Consider the following 25515-nt stretch of genomic DNA (forward strand, 5'->3'; position numbering starts at 1 on the left):
TTATGTACACATATACGCATTTATTTAGAGCTGCAATGATTAGTCAACTGAATCTCCAATTATTTTGATAATTGATTGATTGTTTTGAGGCTTTTTTTAAGAAAAAAAGCTAGAATTCTCTGGTTCCAGCTTCTTAAAAGTGAATATTTTCTAGTTTCTTCTAGTAATCTTCTATGACAGTAAACTGAATATTTTTGGGTTGTGGACTGTTGGTTGTGATAAAACAAGACATTTGAGGTTGCATTTTGGGCTTTGGGAAACAGTGATTGACATTTTTCACCATTTTCTGACATTTTATAAACCAAATTACTAATCGATTATATGAGAAAATAATCAACAGATTAAATCAACAATGAAAATAATCGTTAGTTGTCGCTTGACATTTATTTGAGATGAAATAGAACAGAATCAAATAGTCGTTACAGCTTGTTAACAAATGTAATTTATTTTCTTGGCAAAGTCTAACGCTCACATTTACGCTCTAGACAACAGAAACCGCTGGCATAAAAAAAAAAAACACTTAACAACATTACAACTAATCAGATCACGACCTTAAATCGTTATTTTACCACAGTCTTAATCTTGATGAGTAGCTGAGCGTCGTCTGGTTACAGCTGTTCCAACTGAAGAAGCCTTTCCGTCACAGATTAAAGGGATGATATGCGCTCAGGTCAGCATCCTCAATCCAGATGTTCGAGCCAGGAGATTGTTCAACAAAGCAGGTTTGAAGTAGGTGGAAAAGCGGACAGGCGGGATTGCTGTATGACCAGCTCCTCGGTCACATGGCTCGGGCAGGACCCGACCTTCGACCTGGCGACCTCACCTCTTGGCCTTCTTCTCCTTCATGATCTTCTTGCTCTCCTCTCTCCTCCGTTTGTTGACGGGGTTGCGTGGGTCGTAGATCTCGAAAGTGTCCTCGTCCTGCATGTTGGCATCCTTGACTTTTCTGGTTTGCTCATCAAACTGCAGAACATGGCCCATCCTAAATCAGACAGGAGAGAGGTGGAGAGAGTTCAAAGAGGAGCAGCAGACGATCCACTAAATCACTGCTCTGTAGGACTTTAAACCGGAGGAACTTTAAACTCTTCTTGCTTTGAGCAGTTAGATTATAATATGATTATCAAAATAAAGGTGAAAAATACAGAAATTGACAAACCATTTCTATTACTTAACTTATATTTTCAAGACACAAAAAAGTGCTTTCATGAAACAGAAAGCACTAAAATAATACGTAAATGAATCACAAACACAAAGACAGAATATGGGTTGCAAAGCTGATGCTAAAAGCTAACATAAAGCTCTATTTACCATACTTGTAATTAAAGTTCATTATTTAATGCCTAATACAGTTTCTATGTAAACCTCTTGAGCTCCACACTAGACCTTTACAAACAAATCACCTTTTGCAGAGAGGTGTCAACTTTATTTCGAATTCTAGAGATCTCAGACACTAAAATTCAGTTTTCGTGTGTTTCCAGTGTGTGAGACCTTTTCCTTTGTAACAATACTAAACTTAAAGTCCCCGTCCAGTCAAAAATGTGTTTTTCTTCTTGTTCCTACAGTTACATGTTTGAGCTTCTCTGTGCAGAATGACGTATGTGCAGAGTTTGTTTTCACATTCATCTGCTGAAAAGGGGGGAAAGTTTCTCTGAGCTCATTGAAAATCACATCTCGTAAACGGGCCTATGAGCAGGATTTGTGACATCACAACTAGTTTGGAAGCCAATCCTGGTCCAATATTCAACGTATACAAGTGTGATGTGGAAACTTGAAGGATCCAGCTCACAAACACTGAGAATGGACTTTACAGTGAAGTAGGAGACATCTTGTGTCCAGCTGTTAAACTTCTGAAATTATATATATTTGCATATTTATAGATTCTGGAATTTTTTAATGAAATAAGAGGAATGTGGAAAAAACATCTCAAAACATGCCTGGAGGGGATTTTTAAGTTTGTGACTGATGACCACTGTTCACTCACTTATGAAAATGGTGACTACAAAGCGACTCGCACTACTAATTAGCATCAAATTATTGGTAAACATGATTTTTAGTAGTACTAATTCAGGAAAATGATGTACTTTATTGCTCCTGTCAGCATTAAAGCTGCATTAATGTTTTGTAGTTTGGTTTTTCTGACCACTTGGGGGCAGCAGAGCAAGCAGTAAACACAGTAATGACATATTATAACCTTATAAAGTTGTTGCGGTTGTTGAGTTAGCAAACAGTCTGTTTACACACACAGAAAACTTGGAGCAACATTAACATTTATTCATTTCCCGTTAATGGCCACCCAACAAATGATCAAATATTCACTCTCTTTTAGCTCTGTTTTTGGTCTCCACCACCTCCTGATGAAAATATCTGCCTCTTTAGCTGCTAAAGGCTCCATTATGTTCACTAGCTAGTTGCTAACTTTGTCTGTCTGACATTTGGTGCTTGACAGGAAGTGTACAGTGAACTTCATCAAAGCTTTTTCACTGAAAACAGCTGCCTGCAGAGGCTGGAAGCAAGGTTGATGAGAATAGTGAGACCGAACCAAACCTTTACTAGGAAGAAGACAGTAAAGGTGAGACAGGAAACGAGGGGAGAGACATCCAAAAAATGTCCCCACTTGGACTCAAACCAGGCACGTTGTGATTACATAGTCAGCATCTTAGACCCCTTTGGCCACCAGACAACCTTTGCACAGTGAGAACATTGTCAGAGATAGCAGCTGTATTTACTGTAGTTCACTTCTGTTTGAGAAGTGACTAACTTGGATAACTATATCTCTGTCGAGGTAAGACTAAGCTAACATTCTTATATCTACATCTAGTAAAAATGAGCTCATTCATACCAGTCTTGTGTCACAATGTTTGAACTTTCTGTTTAAAGTTGATGATAAAAGGTCTTTCTTATCGGCTGTATTTATCTGAGTGAGCAGACTGTGCTCATGTGCCCCAGTGCGTTTCAAACAGGTTGTATTAAATGAATAAACTCTATATATAATGTAGATTTTAAAATATTTTGTGTTTGTCTACTGTTGTCTACTGTGTTTAGCATGTGGTAAGTGTCTGCTCCTTTGCTCTGTTGTGTTACTGCTGGATTTTGAAGCTTATTTTAATTGTTTTAACCTTATGGATGATTTTATTTCTAAATGTCTATGTTTATTTCTACATAATATAGATATAAAAACTGTTGTTTTACATCATTCATAACATCTTTCAATTATCAGTCAGGGAGATTTAGACCAATCGGCCCCTTAAAAAAATAGGCTCATGACTTTTAGATCACAGGAATAAATAGATCGAGCCCCAATTTATGTTACAACCCAGAAAAAGTCGAGGGATAAAGGAATCGACACTGCGTCGGCATAAGCAGAGAATCAAAACTGCTGTATCACTGTGTATAGGAAGTAAACCTTTATTTGTTTCTTTGTGTTGGCTCCCCTCCCAGCTCTTTTCCTTTGTTGCTCGCCTCAGTTATTTAGTCACGTTGTGAGTTTGGTTGCATACTTGGTATTTCAGTTTGGTGTTTAAGGTTGTCAGCGCTGATTACACCAGCGTCATGTTGCATCTCTTATCCCAAGACCTTTTTCTGGGTTGTAACAACAATTTTAAAAAATATTTTGTGTTTAATGCCTTGTCTACTGTGTTTAGCATGCTGTATGAGTCTGCCCCTTCATCTAGCTGGCTGAGTGCACAGTTTGAGTGTGTTACTGCATCACTCTGCGTGTGTGTGTGTGTGTGTGTGTGCGCCCTGCAGTCTCTCCTGTGTGTTCATTTGAAATCGGCAGGAGTTGTGACAGCTCATCTAGAATGTCATGGCTAGACTCTGGCAGACCCTGAGGACTCCTGCTGTGTGAGCGGGCCGCCTCTGATAATTTGTCTAGCAGTCTCAGTGATGACAGCCCCGCCGGCCGTACAGCCTCAGAGTCGCTACAGCTCCGAGACGTGATATGGAAACCCAGCGTTATCAAAACCACTCTGTGCTGCCGTGATGCGAGAGGCTACGGAAGACTTTCCTCGATTTCTTTTTCTTTTTTTTTTTTTTTTTTACTCAAGTAGGGGGTGGGAATTAAGGAGTACAGGAGTGACGCTGAGAGCGACGACCGACTCTTTGCATTGAGAATGTGGAGATCGTGTGTGTGTGTTAGCGGAGACCGAGAGGAGGAGGAGGAGGGAGGGAGGGAGGAGGGAGAAGTGGGAGAGTCAGAATTTGTAGACACAGACACAGATGGAATAGTTTACCTCCTCTGGCCCAGACTTGACTTCCAATGTCTGACCTGTTGTAACCCACATTCTGTTCGCAGTGCTCCTAGAGTGGCACAGACTTCCCACTGGTGTTTTTCTAGGACTGCTATGCTACTGCCCCTGTCCCTCCCTCCTCGCCATACCTGGCGGGGGCGGCGCAGTGAGGTGTCTACAGCTGGGAGAGGCTCCAAACGCCAGCCAAGGCTTCTCTCAAATTCATTAGGGCCCCCACACACACACGCAGACACACACACACACACACAGACAGACTGCACTTCAAGGGGGCTTCTCGAGACTAATAGCAACTACAGATTTTGTTATTCTAAATCTCTCACACACACAGACACTTTGCTCAAATTCAAACACATGGTATTCATTTCAAACCCCTACTCTGTGTAGTTAGACTTTGAGATCTTTGGTGAAAAACAGAATATGAGAGGAAAACACAGCGTCAGGGCTGATTTCCTGATGGCCAATCTGGTGGCTGCGGGTTGAGATCCCGACATGACACACGCACATGCACAAAACTTGAACTTTCACACACATTTATCAGGATCTGAAGCGAGCTTCGGATCCGACAAAGGTCAGGTTTATCATTCCCGGTACGAGGAGAAAATTTCTGCAGTATTCAACCATGTTACTTTCTTTTTTACACTTCCTTTTACAATTTCTTACAGTCCAGTGTTCACCGTGAGGGTATCAATAGGAAAATCACGACGCAAATCCGGCAGAAGCTAATGAAAAAGGCCTTCTCGTGCCAACTTGTCATGCTTGAACTTCACTGTCCACAAAACAGTGTGTTTGCCAAACTACTTCTTAAACTCTCCGGGAGGACTGAGGACTCTGGTGTGTTTCTCAGTGCTGCTGCTAACATTTGCTGCCACCGTGAATAGTGGCAGTGATTTAGAGCTGAGCGAGGCTGCTCACACACACACCGCAGCTATTTCATTCTGTCTTTGGTAATCTAGTGTAGTCTTTCTCCAGGGGGACACGGTCGTTTATATGCTGTGAGTTTATCTTAAAAATACTGGCAAAAATGTCCCACCAATGTAGGCTGGTATAAAATTACAATAATTACAGACACAGTAACAAATACTAAACTATACTAAAGTATTAACAGACACTTGTGTGCATATATCTAACCTGACAGTCTACATTCATTTACCTATCTATCACGAGTTATACGGATGCAACTGAAAGCAGCAAAATGCACAAACTCAGTGGTTTATTTATCTGTGTGAGGTTCAACTCGGTGTCAAGTTCATTAAAGCGTAGATTGTGTGGTTTCTGTCATGATTTCCTACTAACAGCTGCAGTATTACTGTGAAGCCGGGACTGTTAGTAAGCACCGAAAACACCTGTTTTTCTACAATAAATAATTTTAATTTGGGGTTATGATCACTTCCTGTTACTTAGCCAGGCGTGGGCTAAAGCACTTGCTTTCTAGCTCAATATTTCTACATGAAGCAACATTTTTTTTGCCACTGTATCAGTTGCTATGAGAAGTGAAAAAAAAACAAGATGAGGTTTAAAGCTTCATTCATTGATTCGTTGTGGTGACATGGAGGCATCATCTAATGAAGTTATCATGGCAAACGTTAGAAAACAACTGTCTATTTACACGTCCGGCAGAGATGAAGCAACGTTAGCGAGTTGTGCCTCTGGACACCTGATGATATTTACTCTCCTTTTAGCTCTATACTAGACCGGCTAAATGCTCCACTGGGTTCACTGGCTAAGCTCTAACTGTCTGTTAGGTGCTGAGTAGGTAGTGTGCAGTGGCTTTACCAGAGATTTTACACTGAAAACAAAGTTCATGAGAGATGGAACCAAACAGTGAAACCAAAACAATTAGCTGAAAGACGCTAAAATGTTCTGTAGAGTGAAGGAGAAGTGCAGCCTTTGAGAATATTTCAGGTCTTGATAGATGACACCTGCCGAGCCAATCGGTAAAACTCTGGGGAAAATTCAGATAATGGATGTGACCCGCATCCAACCGAACTCCCCAACATCATAACAACAATGTATTATAGATATAAAATGAAGCATGATTCTGCAACTGTATTACAAACCTGATAACAGTTTTTGGTTGATAGTTCTGTAAAAATGAACATTTACAGAACCCAGTTAGTTTTTCCAGTTATAAAAGTCAGGTGCATGTTGCTGCTGGTACACTATTATCTTTAACGCCTTCAAAGCCTGACAAGACCTGGTTTGGCAAATATTAACTCAAGTGACAGGATCCAAAGCAGAAAGGATGGTGAGTGTGCTTCCATGCCAAATGATACACAGAACCTCAAATACTACTGGTGATGAGGATTATGTTGGCTCCAGTTAAAACTACGTGTACCTTTCTCAGGCCTAAACTGAAGTAAAGATACTCTGCAGTAAGGATGGTCAGCCACGTCTGACTTTCTTCATCAACTGGCAAATAAATTCAAACAACAATCTTTAATCAGGGCTCGACATTAACTTTTTGAGGCACTTGTCCTTTGGACAAAGTAAATGTACCTTTCACCCTGTCCAGGTACAAAAGTCACTTGTATATAATTTCATTTTTCATTTTGTTTGCAAATACAGAATTCAGATGAACAAACAATTGAAAGCATCCAAACAGTGACAACATATAAATGATTCAATTTATGAATTTTATTAAAGCCATTACTTCCTGGTGGAAAGGTCATCAAGATTTTTTAATTCTACTCCAACACTGTGTAAGTACAGTCCTATTTGGTACAACCCTGACTTCCCAGCAGCTAGCTGGGACACCGATGTGCTGGGACAAAAAGCCCTCACATAGTAAGGGGCTAGTGCCGAGTGCATTTCTAATTCCCCTCAAAAACTTTCATGTTGCAACCCAACCAAAATTGGTAATGTACACAAAAAACAAACCTCTGGAAACCTCTTCGGACAGGAAGTATATCTCCTGTCTAGGCAAGCTTGTGAGTTTGAACATTGGTATGTTCATTTTCCATGGGCAACTACTGATGTGTTCACTTACTGTACAGTATTATCATTTGGTACAACCCTTACTTCCCAGCAGCTAGCTGGGACACTGATGTAACCATCTCTCCCTCAACTGACTTCTGGATAGAAAAAATTAAAACATTTTTGCTCTGACGCCCAATACAAACCTACAGCTAATCCAATACAAAATCATCCAAAGGATACATATCACTCAATATAAAATGTACCAAATGGGACTGGCAAACAGACACCTGCTTACAATGCACAATAGACACAACAGAGGTTTTCATGCACTCTGGGCCTGCCAACCAGTTCACTCTTGTTGAATAAAAACTGTCCACCACCTTGTACTGCAGGATCCCCCAACCCCACAGCTCTGTTGCTAGGAGACACATCTGAAATAAACAAAACAAACATACACAAGAATAGCTTGCTTGTTTCTCTAAGTGTCACCTAGAAAACAATTCTCTTTAACTGGAAATTAAAAACGTCAATAAATATTATCCATTGGACCAACTTCATTTTCAGATACATATCTATGGAAAAAAACACTACCTGCAATCACAACATCACAGTTTTTATGGATCTTGTTTGGGCTGGGCTGGTGACATCAGAAATCCCCACAAAAATAAATAATGTCATCTTGTGCCAGTATCTATGGTAAAAAAACTTTCCTTTGGCCACACACACATCTGGTGTTCATCTTTACAGGCCTGCGACCAAACACAACCTCCACCAAGAAAGGGAGAACACGCCTATCACGCCTCCTTTCCAGGAAAGGACCCAAATCCAGTGAAATCTTTCCTTCTCCTCTCTTTTGTGCCAATTTGACCCCCTCTGCCCACATACTTGCCTCTTTGTAAACACTTAGGATGTGAATCATCTTAGGTTGTGTGTGATTTTTGAAGTAAAAATACTCAGCCACGTCTGACTTTCTTCATCAACTGGCAAATAAATTCAAACAAACTTAAGTATGTTTTGATTCAACTGTGATAAATTATTTATCTTTAATCAGGGCTCGACATTAACTTTTTGAGGCACTTGTCCTTTGGACAAAGTAAATGTACCTTTCACCCTGTCCAGGTACAAAAGTCACTTGTCCAGATGAAAATGATGACATTTAATTTTTCATTTTGTTTGCAAATACAGAATTCAGATGAACAAACAATTGAAAGCATCCAAACAGTGACAACATATAAATGATTCAATTTATGAATTTTATTAAAGCCACTACTTCCTGGTGGAAAGGTCATCAAGATTTTTTAATTCTACTCCAACACTGTGTAAGTACAGTCCTATTTGGTACAACCCTGACTTCCCAGCAGCTGGCTGGGACACTGATGTGCTGGAACAAAAAGCCCTCACATAGTAAGGGGCTAGTGCCGAGTGCATTTCTAATTCTCCTCAAAAACTTTCATGTTGCAACCCAACCAAAATTGGTAATGTGCACAAAAAACAAACCTCTGGAAACCTCTTCGGACAGGAAGTATATCTCCTGTCTAGGCAAGCTTGTGAGTTTGAACATTGGTATGTTCATTTTCCATGGGCAACTACTGATGTGTTCACTTACTGTACAGTATTATCATTTGGTACAACCCTGACTTCCCAGCAGCTAGCTGGGACACTGATGTAACCATCTCTCCCTCAACTGACTTCTGGATAGAAAAAATTAAAACATTTTTGCTCTGACGCCCAATACAAACCTACAGCTAATCCAATACAAAATCATCCAAAGGATACATATCACTCAATATAAAATGTACCAAATGGGACTGGCAAACAGACACCTGCTTACAATGCACAATAGACACAACAGAGGTTTCCATGCACTCTGGGCCTGCCAACCAGTTCACTCTTTTTGAATAAAAACTGTCCACCACCTTATACAGCAGGATCCCCCCAACCCCACAGCTCTGTTGCTAGGAGACACATCTGAAATAAACAAAACAAACATACATAAGAATAGCTTGCTTGTTTCTCTAAGTGTCACCTAGAAAACAATTCTCTTAAACTGGAAATTAAAAACTTCAATAAATATTATCCATTGGACCAACTTCATTTTCAGATACATATCTATGGAAAAAAAAACACTGCCTGCAATCACAACATCACAGTTTTTATGGATCTTGTTTGGGCTGGGCTGGTGACGTCAGAAATCCCCACAAAAATAAATAATGTCATCTTGTGCCAGTATCTATGGTAAAAAACTTTCCTTTCCACTTTCCACCGTCTGGTGTTCATCTTTACAGGCCTGCAACCAAACACAACGTCCACCAAGGACGGGAGAACACGCCTATCACACCTCCTTTCCAGGAAAGGACCCGAATTCGGTGAAATCTTTCCTTCTCCTCTCTTCTGTGCCATTCTGACCCCCTCTGCCCACATACTTGACTCTTTGTCAACACTTGGGATGTTACTCATCTTAGGTCGTACATAATTTTTCTCCCGTATGCAAGGGTCACGTTTTACCGTACGTGAGATATCATTGTGACCAAAGAGTTTTGGTGTAAGCATTTCCTGCACACGTGGGTTCTTCAGAGATTATTTAACTTGGGCGCAGGGCAAGGCTTGCATTCTAACAAAGCTGAGATTCGGTCACTTTACTGATTCTTCACTGTAAGGTCGGATCCAGGAACTTATGGAAACTATGGATCGAGTCAGTGGAGCTATTCTTGATTCACTTCGGCAAACCTTTTTGTCTCTCTGTGATTTGGTTACTCAGTTTGATGCACAGCTGCTCTACGAGGAGACTCAAGGACTGGTTGTCATCATTTTTTACAGCAGAGAGAGACTTGTTGTGATTTCCATCAATGGACTGCTGAATGTGCTGTTCAACAGGCTAAATGATCGTGCGGCTCTACCGTGATTGCTGCTGTGATGGAAAAGTTTATGAAGCAAGTATGTCAGAACTCACCAGCACCCACTATCTTGGACCCAAAATTTTAGTATTTTTAAAATGTATTTGCACTTTTAATAGTCAAAAGAAACTGTGGTTCCTTAATTTGAAACAACTGCAACAGCAGTTTCTTAATTATGAGCATGAACAAAGTACAATAAAGCCAATAGTAAAAAGCACTTATCAAATTAAAACTGTTTAGCCTAAAACAAAGTGGGAAAAACTACAATTAAAATGAGATTAGATTAGATTCTGATTAATTTCACACATAAATGTTGTCACTATACCTACTGTATCATGTACAGCTTGTAAGCCACATCCTCAACCCTGTTTAAATATGAGACAGCCCAGCAGGGATGTGAAACACACACAGTGGTTGAACATTTGGCATCAAAGGAGGCAAATTATCATCACATTAATATCTGAACAATAAATTTGATTCTTCGTGTTTGCCTGTATTTATTTTATTTTATTTTTTTGTTGTGCATTCATGAAATGTTCTCTTGACTGGAGTAGATAAAATAAATCCTTACTTCTCTACTCTCACAGGGTTTCCCCCCCCCAGATGAGTCTACTTTTCAAGAACCCACTGCCTTTAAAATGACCTGAGCTCTGACACGTCTTACGGCCTGGTATCAGGCTCACTGACCATCCTTTGTCGTCGTCCTCCGCCAGCTCCTCTACGTCCTCCTCCGGACCTTCAGTGATGGCCGACGACAGCTTGGACTTGAAGCTGTTGAGGAGGGCCAGCGTCTACCAGATAAAAAGATCAGACGTTGTTAAAATAAAGTACATGTGGCAGCATTGTTACTTTGAAAAGAATCCCCCATCTGTCTGTTGAAATGATTTGAAGTTCATGTCACTAAATATTAAAGTCTTTTACCTGCTCTTCTCTGGTCGAACCTTTCTTTTTTTTTTGTTTCCTCATCTCTTCGTACTTCTTTCGTCCCTCCAGATACTCTGCCACGGCCTCGTTGGTCGGCTTTTTATCCTCTGGAGAGACGAGGATATATAATTATAACAACATTTATCTTTGCACATGTAAAAGTTGTTTTAAATGGGCAAATTTCCTGCTACACAATAATCAAAGATAGCTGTGAGGCTTCATTACTTCTGCCATCAAATGCACACAAATTAGTCAGTCAACAACTGCAACAGTCAGTCTGACTTTAATTTAAACAAGAGACGGAAAAGAAAAAACAAACAGGAAATGCTCAAATTATGAGATATGTGCTAGATTCAAACAAAATTATCATAGGAGTGTTTCACAGCTGCTGTTTCGTCTTCTCATGCGTTTATCCCCCCGGAGCTGAGAGGACACGAGACATAACGTCCAAACATAATGAGATTCTCTGTTTTACCATTAAAAGGTAAAGAAAGATTAAAGCAGCCTTTATACATTATTTCACTATAACATGAAAGCGAGATATATTATAATTTAGCTTTGTTAAGCTCCTCAGACAACATTTTGACAAAAACACACACTTCCTATGGAAAGATATTGAAAAGATCCTCACATATTTTAGTGATTTAGTCGTATTTAAGTGACTGTATACGTTTCAGAGATGCAATTTTCATTATTATTTTCTCATGTTTTCAGATTTTTTTTGTTACCTACTAAATTAAAAAAAATGCAACAACTGCAATGACTAAGCAACACCAACAGCTCACTATCTGACGAAACACTGAATTAGAACAGGGACGCTACAAGTCAACAACATTTGGAGTGAAGAAATACCACAGATTGACGTGTTCTCCGGGGCTTGACGGATGAGCTAAAAAAAATGAGCAGAACATGATCAGAGAGAAAAGATAAAAGGAAGTAAAGCTTGTCACGCTGTGACAGTTGCCGCCGTACATGATCTGAGAACATGATAATAAGAGAGGTTAGGAGACGAGGCGACGCAGGGCACCGTCCTCTCATCTCAGATTGACACGCTCTGCGTGGATCCGTACTACTGCCAAACCTTCGCGAAGATGTAGTGGAGTGAGGCCGCAACCTAGTAACCTCTCGCTTTATCTTTCTCAGAGATGACCTACATTACGGCTGCTGGCTCATACCCCGACCTTACGTAACTGACCGCTCCCAGGCGGGGAAAGACAAAGACAGAGACAGAGAAACACACCAGTCACTAGGTTAGAAAAAACAGCAGTCAAAGTCACTAAACTACTGAAATATTACTAATATTAAGAGGTCATCTTACACATTTTAGTTGATTTGTGGTTTTTATGAATTGTTTTCATACATTTTAGTTTATACATTTATAAATAAGAGAAAAAAGCTTTTCTTTTTGACAGTTATGTCTGCTAAAGGAAGTGGAGCTGCAACAGTTAGTTGATCAATTGATTTGTTGATCGACTGAGAATTAAATGGCAACTATTTTGATAATAAATCAATCATTTAAGCCATTTTTTAAGCAAAAATCTTTCTGCTTTTCTCTGTTACATATTGCTGTAAACTGAATTTCTTTGACTTTTGGACAACTGGATGGACAATTAAGGTCACTCTGGGCTCGGGCTGCAACTAACGATTATTTTCTCAACTACCTGATTGATCGTTTTGTCTATAAAATGTCAGAAAATAAACAAAAATACCTGCTGTGATATCTTAAATCACAAGGCGACGTCTTCAAATGTCTTGTTTTGTCAGATAAACATTTAAAAATCCAAAGATATTCTGTTTACTATCATGTACGACACAGAAAAACTTCAAATTTCATATATTAGAAGCTACAATGACTCAATATTTTAGTATTTTTACTTCAATTATCAAAAAAGTTGCTGATTAATTGTATGTCGATCCACTAATCGATTGATCGACTCATCGTTGCAGCTCTACCGGGAAACTGCAGTGTGCAATTTTCATTATTTTCTGGCATTTATAAGCTAAACAATTAATCTATAGTTTGCAGCTCTAATAGGAACATGAGGGCCTAAAATGGAAAAGTGAAGTGAAGTACACTACAGCGGATTGCTGCTACAAATAATTATTACATACAGGCAGAGAGAGTGAATTCTGGGAATAATTTTCCACTAAACTGTCCTCCTCTGCAGTATGTGTGAAATAGTCTCCCATCATGAATCAAAGGAGGGACAATCAGCATGCTGACATTGGTGTCTCATGCAGTTAATGTGCTTCTGTAAATCTCCCAGCTCAGACGGACGGGCTGGTGGCAGACAGTGAGAGAGTGGCAGACAGTGAGCACAGTCTGCTGGCTGGTGGAGAGCTATTTCCACAACAAAATGTGATGTCACACACACACACACACACACACACACACACACACGCGCAAAACGCCAGCGCCGAGATGGCATCACTTCACTGGCCGAGCTGTGCCACTTCTGACTGGATGCTCTGACACGTTCAGCTGCATGAAATAAATGATGTAACAGAGAAAACGTCAAAGTCGACCGCTTGTCATTTTAGTAAAAGCTGTAGAGAGAGTATTTGTTTGTAAATGCCCTTTATCGTGACTGGTGAAGTCTCACAGGACTTGACTGTGAAAAGATAAAGTTCTCAAGATCTACTAAAATAAATGCAAAAACATAAAACACATGAAGTTAAGACACAGAAAAGCCTGTCGGTGAGACGTAACAAACCTAAACTAACCCAAAGTTACCCGTCCTGCACGACCAGCTATACACTCTACCTCAGAAAAACTTGTTATTAGGGGGGAAAATGTCATTTTCAGTAATTAATAAATAAAAAAAGAAGGAAACTTGGATAGGCCATGTTTCATGTTATGATGTCTGCTATGTGGGCGTTGACGAACAGCTGTTATTGACAGTTTGCTTGTGATACCTGCCCTGTTAGCACAATTTAGCTTAAGTAGCTAATGTTAGTCAAAGTGCACGCTGCTCGGTGTTCCCGGTAAGCTACTGTTCGCTTTGGTTTGAGGGTAGCGGGGCGTGTGGCTGGCTCCACTAACCATAAGCTGCAAAATCTGGGCTTCAAACAGGTGACGTCACACCTCGCTACGTCCGTCTTTTTATGCAGTTTATGATTATGATCTTTAATCCGAACAAAAGTGCAAAAACGACAAGTTGTGGTTTTATGGGGGGGTGTTATGTGTGGGAAACTTTTGGACGGAGACGGTCGGAGCAGACCTGTTGCTGCCTGTAGCCTTGTATTTAGTGGACAGATGGAAATGACAAACTGTTCCTTTAAATTAAGAAACTTTGGCTACACTTAATTACTACAACAACAGAGGGAGTAATCATCGTTTTTCCTAATAAGTGAGTAAAGTTAAATAGTTAAAAAAGCTAAATAAAGACATTAAAATATTAAAGTATTTTAATGAGATGTATAGCCCCTCCCCTGGTGGAGGATATTTCACTTATGTAATAAGTTATTTAACAGCAGTTACATTTCTTGTTGAGGACAAAAGGCTTTATTTTAGGGAAGAATACTCAGGATGAAGATAACCGAAAGGCTTTCAGCCTGACAGGAAACCGACAATTACTCACCTTTCTCAAAGATTTTACATTGTGAATCCTCCAAATACTGAGCAATCACTGGGATTTCCAAACACAGCCCTGGAAATCTAAGTGCCGCAATTTCCCCTCTCTCTCTCTCTCTCCTCCTCCCTCCTCCCACTCACCCTGGTGTCAATATGGAAGTCTGCTCTGCTGCTGGAGGGGGCAAAACCCTTTTCTCTTGATTTACGAGACCAACAAGAGATCTCCCTCCATCTCTCCCCCCCCAGTCACCTCTCCCCGCTGCAGCCTGTGACACGCTGGATGCTGACTGATGATGCCCCGAGGTCCTACACGAGGAACACACATCACCTTCTCCAGCTGTTGTCGCTAACTACTATCTTTGAGTTTGATGGCCTTTCTAACTACATTCCTCCCCTCTCCTGTCACCTGGGCTCAAGAGAGCAACAAATCAAAGTCGCTGATGTTGTAGCAACCGAGGGCTGTTGTGGACGACATGACGCCTCCTCTATAGGATAAAAGATCCCCCCCCCCCCCCCCTCTTTTTCTCTCTGTTAAACAATCAACAGCTTTTAAAAGAAAAGTCAAAGTAGCACGGCGCTGACCTGTGAGGTAACATCGCCGCTGATCATCAATCAAAAACGCATCAAAAATGATTTTGTCAGTTAGTACGTCGAGGTCAACGCCGACTATCCGTCAACCGTTATGCAACGAGAGAGAAAAACTGTTTACATATGAAAATATTTCACAAGTACCGAAGTGTCCTGAGAAAATGACTAACCTGGTTAAAAAGTGATGTATTGAGAAGACAAAATAACACGCTCAACTCGATCACAGGTAATTGGTGTTTCATATATCACTCTGTTACAACATTTCTTTCTAAGTCAACAACATGACTGACAAGGCACCAGTGTAATAAAACACCCAGAGTATGCAGGCATAACCTGTATAATATCTAAGTGGGATAAAAAAGACTGTTGCCACATCATTTAGGGTGGGTATTGAATGGACAGTGGTTTCAGAATGGCTCTCTTATTTTTGGCTCCCGGTACCCGGCGGTTATGCCAAGAAAGAGAAAACCAGACTAGAGGAACATGCTATAATTTATGTGATGAAAACTGAGGTGATGACGGTTGAAAAAATAATTCAAAAAAAGTGTAATGTCATGCACATGTCAGCTATATGGTGGTGGAGGAGGATGAGAAACGGACATTTAGTGACTTTATGCACAACTTTGGATGGGATGGTCAAGAAACCTATAACTACGGTGGCCTGTAAGGACATAACACATGCAAAAGTAAAAGCAGAAACATTGAGAATGTGCTCTGAATCCAAAAAAAAAAATGCTACAAATTGTAAAACACTTGCATCCGAAAACAGAAATATTAAGAGAATCAAAAATCTACTAAAACACATGCAAAAAGTAAAAGCACAAACATTAAGGGAATGATACTGCTGTGCTATATACTTGTATGTGTTTTAGTGTTTGATGCATTTGTGGATTTGGAGGTAATTTCTCTAAATGTTTATGCTTTTACATTTAGATACAATTTAATTTGTAGAATTTGTTGGATTCGAAGCACATTCCCTTAATGCTTGTGCTTTTTTTTCTTTTGTATGCGTTTTGTCCTTAGGGGCTACTGTACATAACCATTTACTTTTGATCTGGACGTGATATTATTCAAGTCTGAGGGAAAAAAAATGGTTTGAAAAAATATCTTCTTAAGGACATACCGGTGTATGCATATTAAACAAAAGTATGGCCCTGAATCACGTTACACCTGGCTTATCTAAACGGCAGCTTATGCAGTTCAAAGCTGGCGTCCTTTCTCGGGCTATTGAGGTTGGCAGAATCAAAAATATTCGGGAGAAAAAGAATGTGTGAGCTGTGTGATTTGGGAGAAGTGGAAAGTGAGACTCACTTCCTTATGATGATTTAAGAGTGTCAATTTTTTTTTTTTTTTTTTTTTTTATGAAATGGCTTGAAAAAAAACTCTGAAATATTCTGGTGCAGTGGTTCTCAAACTATTTCACATCAAGGACCCCTAAACTGACACAAATTAGACCAGGGACCCCATTTGATAAGATTTTGTCCCAGTGTCCCACATCTGCTTTTAGATGTTTTATAACAGAAAGTGTATGAAACCCATGACCAAAACAGTTACTTACTGATGGAATTATAGTGAAAATAAATCATTCTCTTTTTCGCTGGGGACCCCCTGGAACCCTTACAAGGACTCCTGGGGGTCCCCGGACCCCTTCACATGTCTCAAACAAGACCTTAAATAACTAATTTCAGACGCTTTTAATTACTATTTGCCAAAAATTTGCCTGATTTGGACGACAAAAAATAGTAAAACGATGAACAAATATGCAATACAGTATTATCGCGCAGCCCTAATGGACCTAAATACTGACAGGACTGTCAAAACAGCCCCAGTGTAAGACTGAACACAAGTCAAGAATAAGTCCAAATGGGCATGTGGGTTGATGTGACATCTCATGAGTCTTGGCATCATCTCAAAATTTGAGACCTTTCATTATTACAAATAGCACTTATTAAGACATTTTATGGCCTAAAAATCAAATCATTAAGGCCTTTTAAGACTTTTTAAGATTCCTTGGATACCCTGCATGTTGTATGCATGATACACAATAATAAAAACTTAATTCTTTCCTTCATTTCAAACGTCATCTTTGAGTCTAACCTCAATTTAGAAACCAAATATCATTACTTCTGGTAACTTTGCGCACTGTATTTGAAATTCAGTTTAGTTTGGTACAAGTTGGGTCAGAGTTCAGGTGGTGGACTTAATAAGAACCACTGCACAATACAGGTGCTACTGGTGTTGTCCACCAACTGGTTAGTTGAAAATAGCATTTGGTGAAGGTTTAAGAATCTTCTATGACATCTTTCAGAGCTAAAAAAAAAAAAATTAATCGATAATTAAGGAATTATTTTATGACATATTTTCAAGCTGAATTGCTTCTTAGTTGTTAAGATTTGCTGATTTTCTTTGTCTTAGTAAACTGAATGTATTTTGGGACTATTTGGGACTGTTGGTCGCACAAAATAAGCACTTTGGAGACATCACCTTTGTGCTCTGGGAGATTATGATTGTGATTTTCTTTTACTATTTTTTAATGTTTAATAGACCAAAGGATCAATCAATTAGCCAAGAAAATAATCAGCAGATGAATTCACGATTAAAAATAATTACTAGTTGCAGCCCTAACAGCCCTTTTAGTTCAAACCTACATCAAATGTATCCCCACTGAACCTAGACTGACCAGTTTGAGAGGCATGTGAGTGAAATGAGACCAGAGTTTGACCTTCACAAAGAGGTCAGAGGAGAATAAGGAGAATGATTTAAGCTTTAAACGATGGCAGTGTCAATGTGAGCCTTAATGTGTGTGTGTGTGTGTGTGTGTGTGTGCAGCTCTAACTGCTGCACAGCTTCTCCAGTGGGATGAGATAAAACAAGCCCTCACCACAGTGTTCTTCTGTGGCCGAGCTGAGTTTCAAGATTTACAGCATTTGAGCAGACATCCGTCTCCCCTGCAGTGGCCATTGGCCCATGACATCTAAGAATTCCATCTAATGGAATTAACTTTTGCTTCCAACACAGAAATGTAATGAGGAACTCTTAAAAGAAACTCCTGCCTCCGGCTAAGCTGCCAGAGAGCACAAAACAAAGGTCCCTGGCAGAGTTTAAATACCTTGTAAGATAATGGAGGAGCTTAAGCTAGTTGCCACTCAGTATAACAATGCGGGTCTGTTACTGCCTCAACACTTGAGTATATAGAGAAGGCCTCTTTCTGAAAAGGATGTTTATAGAAACAGCTTAACTCTGTGTAGATATCACTAAGAGCAACACATTAAGTCAGAGAAAGAACAGAATCTTAGTCAAGCTTAGCATTAAAGGATGGGTTCACAATTTATTCCAGTCTGTCTTAAAACAACAATCCGGTGCCCAAATGAACATAGAAACAAGTTTTGCTTACTGTAATCATTCCTCTTGTTCATACTGATCATTAGGAGATCCTTTCCAAATATGCTTAAAATGTAAGCGATGGGGGACAAAATCCAGTAAAAAAAATTCCTTCTTTGTGTCTCGATGGACAGCGTTTTCCTGTTCAGCTGCAGTGGGAGGATTGTAACAAAAAGTGGGAATTTGGCACTAAAAAGGCAGTAACTTTGAAAGAAATTGAATTGATTTCACTAATTTAGACAGCTGAAGCCTCATATTATCTTCAAATAAACTTTTAAATATATTTTTACAAGGCTTGTGGATTTTAGCCCCCATCACTTACATTGAAAGCACATTATGATGGGATCTCTTAATGGGAAAGTTCAGAATTTTTCAACCTGTACTCTGTTTTCCCATCATTTGTGTCTAAGTGACTAATGGGGACAACAATTTTTGAAACTGGTCCAGTATTGAACAAAAGCGCTGCAGCCAGCAGCAGCAAAACGGGCTGCAATGTAATCCGACGAGGCAATTGCGTCAATGTATGTCCATTAAAAGTGCTTGTTTTTGCCACCGACAGGCTCAGATTGTTAATATAAGTGATTGACAACATTATGGAAAGTAACATACAGAGAAATGAAATGTTTTTCTTTAACTTTCACTTGATCCGGTCTGTTTGTTATTTGTCTGATTACATTGCAGCCCGTTTTGCGGCTGCCAGCTAAAGCGCTCTCGCTCAATACTGGACAAGTTTGAAAAATTGTTGTCCCCATTAGTCACTTTTAGTCAGGATTTTTCCATTGGCATTTTGCCACGCTGATTTGCATTTCCATTACCAGTTTAAACGCACCGAGTTGTGCCAAGTGACGCAAAACGTGTCTGACCTGCCTCCAAGCGGGTTGCGGTGACTCAACTTATGTCTGTGCTGGAGACCAGAGAGAAAAGGTCTCTGTGTTCAGGTCTCTGGACTTTTGTAGCTTCTAACTGAATCTCTGTGGTTTGAAGTTTAGTGTCTCTCCTGTGTTTCTGTTTGTACTTTCAGATATCTGCTTTATTTTACTATTTCATTCCTGATCGCTTTCAGCCGTCTCAGAGCTGTGTTAAGTTACCGCTAATGAAAACATTTCCTGCTGCTGCTTCTTCATATTAAAAGCTTTCCAATGACAAACTAATGGACGACTTTTATTGTGAAGAATATATAGGAAATCAAATGTGTTTATCCACCGTTTTACAGCCGCGAGTTTGACCACTAGTGACAGCTGTGATGTATACAGCCCGCTGCTTTTTGACTCAAGACAAGCGCGTCATCAGTTAAAGATATACCTTCAAGCGGGTAGCCCTGTTGTAATGGGGATGCAAATCCCTGCTATGCTGGAGTCAAACCGAGTCAAACTGAGTCAAACCGAGTCAGCACATGTGTATGGAAAAGGCCAATAAGACACAAAATGATGGGAAAATAGGGTCCAGGTTGAAAAATCCCGAAGTTTCCATCAGTATGAACAAGAGGAATTATTATGGCAAGAAAAACATGTCTCAGTGTTCATATGGCTGTTGATTTAGTACAGACTTTAAAAATTGTGAACCTTTCCTTTAAAGTACAATGTAATGATTGTATTTTGTGCTCTTTCACCTAAAATCTTGAATAAATCAGCAACAAGTCAAGAATGAACTCAGTGTCTGTGTTAAAAAACATAAAACCATCAGTGTTTGAGCAACAAAATCCCATCATGGTCTTCAGTAAATTTTGGCTGGTGGCAATCCCACAATAAGACTGGTCCCTGCAGAACCCCCCGTGAACTATTTTCTTCTGTTGCACAACGATATATGCACAACCTCAAGCTAACCCCTGTGCTGAGGCGGTTTTTGTAATTTTCAAAAATGTGTTTCAGCATCAGCAACAATCCCAAAGATTGACAGCACATTATGACAGACTGCTGTGTGGTGAAGACCCGAGGAGATCTGGGGGCAGATTTTTTTTTTTTTTTTTTCACAGAATCACAAAGCTACAACTAACAAACACAAAAAAGGGTTTGATGTGCAACTATGGCGGCCACTCAACAATTTTCACCCACGCAATTTTCTGCAAGCTTTAACACAAAAATGCAGACCCTTTGGGGGGGAAAAAATAGACGTCTGCAACTAATTGACAAAATCAGAGGGTTGCCTGTCTTAGTGTCCATTAGTAGAGAATGTAGCACGGACCACCCTCTTAGAGACTTTGTTCACACTTAGAGCTGTGTGGTGAAAGAATACATTTTCAAACGTCAACAAAAAGGTACCTAGTTGTGGTAAGACACATGCACAGTATGCTATAAATATAGTATATTATAAATAACTGTAGCTGTAGGGGAATAAAAGCTGCCCACATACCCTCTTTGACTTCTTGTACTGCAGGTTTCGAACTTTCCTCTTTCCTTTGCTTTATGGCTTGTAGTTCCTTCTTCAACTGCCGCGCCTCTTTCCGTAATTCATCGCTGTGACGGGAGAAATGATTTTTAAAAAGTTAAACTCAACATATCTGCACCTGCAGACAGCAGACAGGAACAATAACAGAGCAACAGGTTCAAAGACAAAAGCTAGGACCCTTTAACAGTTTAAACTAATTTTTGTAACATCAGCACTCTGATTGTTACTGAAAAACATGAATTGTTCTGAAACATTAAGCTTCTCAAAATGTTTTATTCATGGCCAATAATGTGGCCACATAAAACCAACATAAAACACTCTCTGCAAGTGTCAGAATGAAGAATGTACGTTAAAAGCTTGTGTTACTCCAATAAATTTGATGGAGCCTTAATAAAATAATTGTTCCCTACTCCAGGCTCCTGGAAAGCGCTGTGAAGCACTACATGGGGTATTAAAGTTTAGCAGACGCATGGGAAAAATGTCAATGTGTTTCTTGTTTTGAGATGAGTAATTGTCATTGTAGAAGTACTCATTAAAGTGTTAGAGAAACCAAAATGACTGAAAGATGTAATTTCTAAACCATTAAAATGCTGTCACTCAGCAGTGGTAATGAATACAATTACTCCAAATGTTATCGCTTAAAGACATGGTGCAAAATATTTTTAAAATACACTTATGTGACAGAATGCATATAATGATAATATTAATATTATCAATATTAATAATAATGATAATAATCTGTATTGCACAATCCACTGTATGCTTTTGTGTGAGGCTTTTAAACTGGTTAAACATTTCCTGTATATGAATGATTTTGATTGGTTGTACATTAACACTGAGGTGGAACAAAGTCATTGTTTTGCAAGTCACAAGTCAGTCTAAAGTCTTGGCTATGAAGTCCAGAGATAAGTTCCAAGTCAACTCCCACATTAAGACCAACAAGTCTGAAGTCAAGACCAAAATCAATACAGACAAGTCCCAAGTAAAGACCAACAACTCCCAAGACAAGGCCAAAGGAGAGGCAAGTCCCAAATCAAGTCCAAAGTCAAGACCAACAAGCGCCAAGTCAAGTAAAGTCTGAAGTCAAGATCAACAAGTCCCAAATCAAGTCCAAAGTCAAGACCAACAAGTCCAAATTGAAGTCTCAAGTCAAAACCAACAAGTCCCAAACCAAGTCCAAAGTCAAGACGAACAAGCCAAAACTCAAGTCCCAGGTCAATACAGGCAAGTCTCAAGACAAGTTCCAAGTCAAGACCAACCTGTCCAAAGTCAAATCCCAAGTCAATACAGGCAAGATTCATGCCTAAAATCTAATGGGTCCAATTCATGTGACTTCAGTCTACACCTTTGCATAAGTCAAGTTAGTTTTATCTATATAGCCCAATATCACAAACCACAAATTTGCCTAAAGGAGATTTACAATCTGAACAGCATAGAACAACCCTTATCCTTAAGTTACCCTTGATTCGGATAAGGAAAAACACATGCACAACACTTTGGATGGAGGCCATGTGATATTATTATGTGCAATAAACTACATAAATGTCCTGTGATACATGAAATACATAACTGACAAATGCTATTAGTAGCAGAAGTAATTAAAAACTTTATACTTCCTTCCCTTAAGTGGCATTACATTAAGTGTTACAGACGGTGTTCATGTCCAGCTACCCTTATAAAACCTTTAACTGGATGACAGAGGCAGGCCAAGGCACATCCTTGCTTTTTTGACTCATGGTACCGTCCCTTTTGGCAAGTGGCCCAAAGCCCAGCTCATGCAAGGCTAAATGCTATAAGTCTGAACCGAGGCCAGTAATGCTGATTATTGTTCCCTTTCACACGATTGAGACTACTGCCAGTTGCAGAGCAGATATGTTATGTTAGGAAATGATAATATTTTTGTACTGCCTGACAGCTCTGTTTTTGTCCCATTCTCTTGCGGAGCCACAAAGCACAGGTAAGCTGCACAGTCTGGGCCCCTGGCCTAGAAACATGTGAGGCATCTCCAGACCAAACAATGGCTGCCTTTGTTTCTTACATCTGCTTCTCTGGACTGACATTCATTTATATCATTATCTTTCCCTTTATCTGGAACTTTCATTCTTCTGTTTGTAGCTTTCCAACACTCATGTTACCTTTGTTTAATTCACTAACATTGTCTGTGGCAAAGCACCGAGGCATCAAACTGAGTGATATTTTAACCGTAAGTGCCCTGGCAAATATTAACAGCTGTGGCTGACTTGATGTCATGTCTCTTCCTTGTTAGCCTCCCTGCTGCTGCTGATGATACACATGAGGAATCAGTCAGACATACAGTTGTTAGTCCTCTATTTTCCTCAAGAAAAAAAAAGCTGAATCCAGACTAAGTTGCCAAGAGCAGTACTGGTTGGCAGAGTCAGACTTGGCCTGTGTGAGAACGTCGCCTGCTCAGCTCTCTAGGAGCAAGGACAACAAACCTCTTTTCTGAGACACGCATTTTACATACAGTAGGGTAATGTGACTCAGATGTGACAAACCAAAGGTGAGCAAAATAACAACTGTTCAAAGACTACAGCTGTCAATTACAATTTTTCACATCTTGCATGGTGATTAAAGACATTTACATTTTGTAAAATTATCCTGTTTTTAAATGTATGGGCAAAATAATGTGAACAGGAAGTTTGCCAGTCAGTGATGCTCTGCATTTAATTACTAACTTGTTACTACGGTAGTTTTATTCTCTTAGGAATGTCATCATGATTTTAGAGACTTTTTTGTGAACTCAATACGACTTTTTCCTGTAGCCACCTTTGTAACTGCTTTCAGGTCCTTTAAAAAAAAAATTATTGTGTGTTATTTTGTCTACCTCTATGAATGACAATGGAAACAGCAGCTACACAGATTTGTCATTAAGGTGAAAACCAATTAGCTGTAGTTGTAAGATTTAAAAGGTCTTACAAATTGCCATTTTTTCAAAGGGGTCTTCCAGCAATTTAGTATTGCACTGCTATAAGGTTTAGGGGACTCATACGAGACATAGTTAAATATGACTGGCTACCACTAAGAGTCTATAGCCATGTTAGGAGGTCTGTGAGGCTGTGTTTTCAGCTAAATGCTAACATTGAAATTTTGTCGTAATGATGGTGCTAGAGGAAAGGTAAAGGCATCACCAGAGTTATTACAATTCATTCTGTCGGGGGCATGAATGTCTGCAAAGTAGATGTTGACTTATTTCTCAGGAGAGGTGAAAAATGTTTCATATCAATAGTAGTTTTCAAGACATATCGCTAAAAATAAAAATATCCACTTGATGGTGGGTTTAGAGGAAAAGTAAAGGCATCAACAAACAGTAGGATTTATCCTCAGATGAATATCTGTACACAATCTCATGGCAATCCATCCAGAAGTTGTTGAGATATTTCAGCTAGGATTGACTGACAGCCGCTATCATGGCTATAAAGAATGGTCAAAGTAACCTTTACCAACAGTCCGAGACATCCTCACTTTTAGTCCTTCGTACACCATGGATCAAAACTGATAGCATCTTTTTGTTACACCCTCCCTCCCCTGTAAAGGCCATGTCTTTAAAACTCCACAGTTTAGACAGCAGACTGATTGGTAAAAATCTCCAAGCCCAAACAGGGATAACTCTGATGATATCTTCATTTCTCAACTCAACTGTTTTCACAGGATGTTTAGCACTCCTGATGAACCGATCAGTGGAGATCTCTTTCAAGGGAACTTTCAGGGAAAGAAACTTACAGATGTACAATTAGACCAGATACCTGCTGCCAGAATTACTGTTGTATCTCTAATAGATGCTGTGAAATTATATATTGTGACAAGGGGAAAATGTGCCAAATGGGGGGCCCAAAACTGCTTTAGGTAAGATAAACAGGGGTCACAAGTAGACACCAAGTTGGACAGTTGCTTAAGAACACCACAAACTATGACCTCAAAAACAACACCTTGACAGTCTCAACAAAAATAACGATCACTGTTTGATCATTTTGTCCTCTACTTGTCCACTTCAGAGGGGCCTTTCCTGACATGACTCAAGTTTATTTTAGTAAAGTAAAGTATGAGTCGTGGCTCTGCTGTTAAATAAACACAGTCCAGCCTCTTCTCTAAGACTGAGAGCTGAGGTTTTATACATATATATTCTACAGTGAGGAACACTTTGGACTGAGTGATCATTTCTGCCTGCCTTGACATGCTGCCATTCGGAAAACAAGAGACGTATCCAAGGCAACAGCCAAACAATCGGCTCCACAGCCCCGGTGCCAATAAAGAGAAAGAGGCCAGAAAGGACAGGAAAAGCCCCAACAACACCTGTTGTGACACACCTTGGGGCTCAGCAAATTCCTCTCAAGACCCTCACATCACAACACTACAAATTATTTTGTTTCTACAACCAGAAGAAGAACCGATTTTTCACTTGGCTGGATGGATCACATTCTGTTGATCTAAATCCAGAGAATATATTTACATTTTTTCCGACAGTAACAATTATTCAAAGTACAGCCTGAGCAATACTGGATTTTTGAGGCAGATATCAATATCAATATTTGAGATTTTACAATATGCTGGCCAATAATCACTTTCTAAAAATGAACATTTTTGA

General features: G+C 39.6%; 1 protein-coding gene across 1 annotated transcript in view; it reads right to left on the reverse strand.

Moving 5' to 3' along the window:
* Positions 1-359: 359 nt before the first annotated feature.
* The window catches only part of cwc27 (CWC27 spliceosome associated cyclophilin), a 38636-nt gene continuing 13480 nt past the window's right edge, over positions 360-25515 (reverse strand). The window contains exons 11-14 of the mRNA XM_044334650.1: positions 20877-20980; positions 10982-11091; positions 10748-10851; positions 360-982 (exon numbers count right to left, since the gene is read on the reverse strand). Of these exons, the coding sequence (XP_044190585.1) occupies positions 820-982; positions 10748-10851; positions 10982-11091; positions 20877-20980 (481 nt within the window). The 3' untranslated portion in view covers positions 360-819. The remainder of the gene's footprint in view (positions 983-10747; positions 10852-10981; positions 11092-20876; positions 20981-25515) is intronic.

The sequence above is a fragment of the Thunnus albacares genome, chromosome 18, assembly GCF_914725855.1.
Source record: "Thunnus albacares chromosome 18, fThuAlb1.1, whole genome shotgun sequence".
In the NCBI taxonomy this organism is placed as follows: Eukaryota; Metazoa; Chordata; class Actinopteri; order Scombriformes; family Scombridae; genus Thunnus; species Thunnus albacares.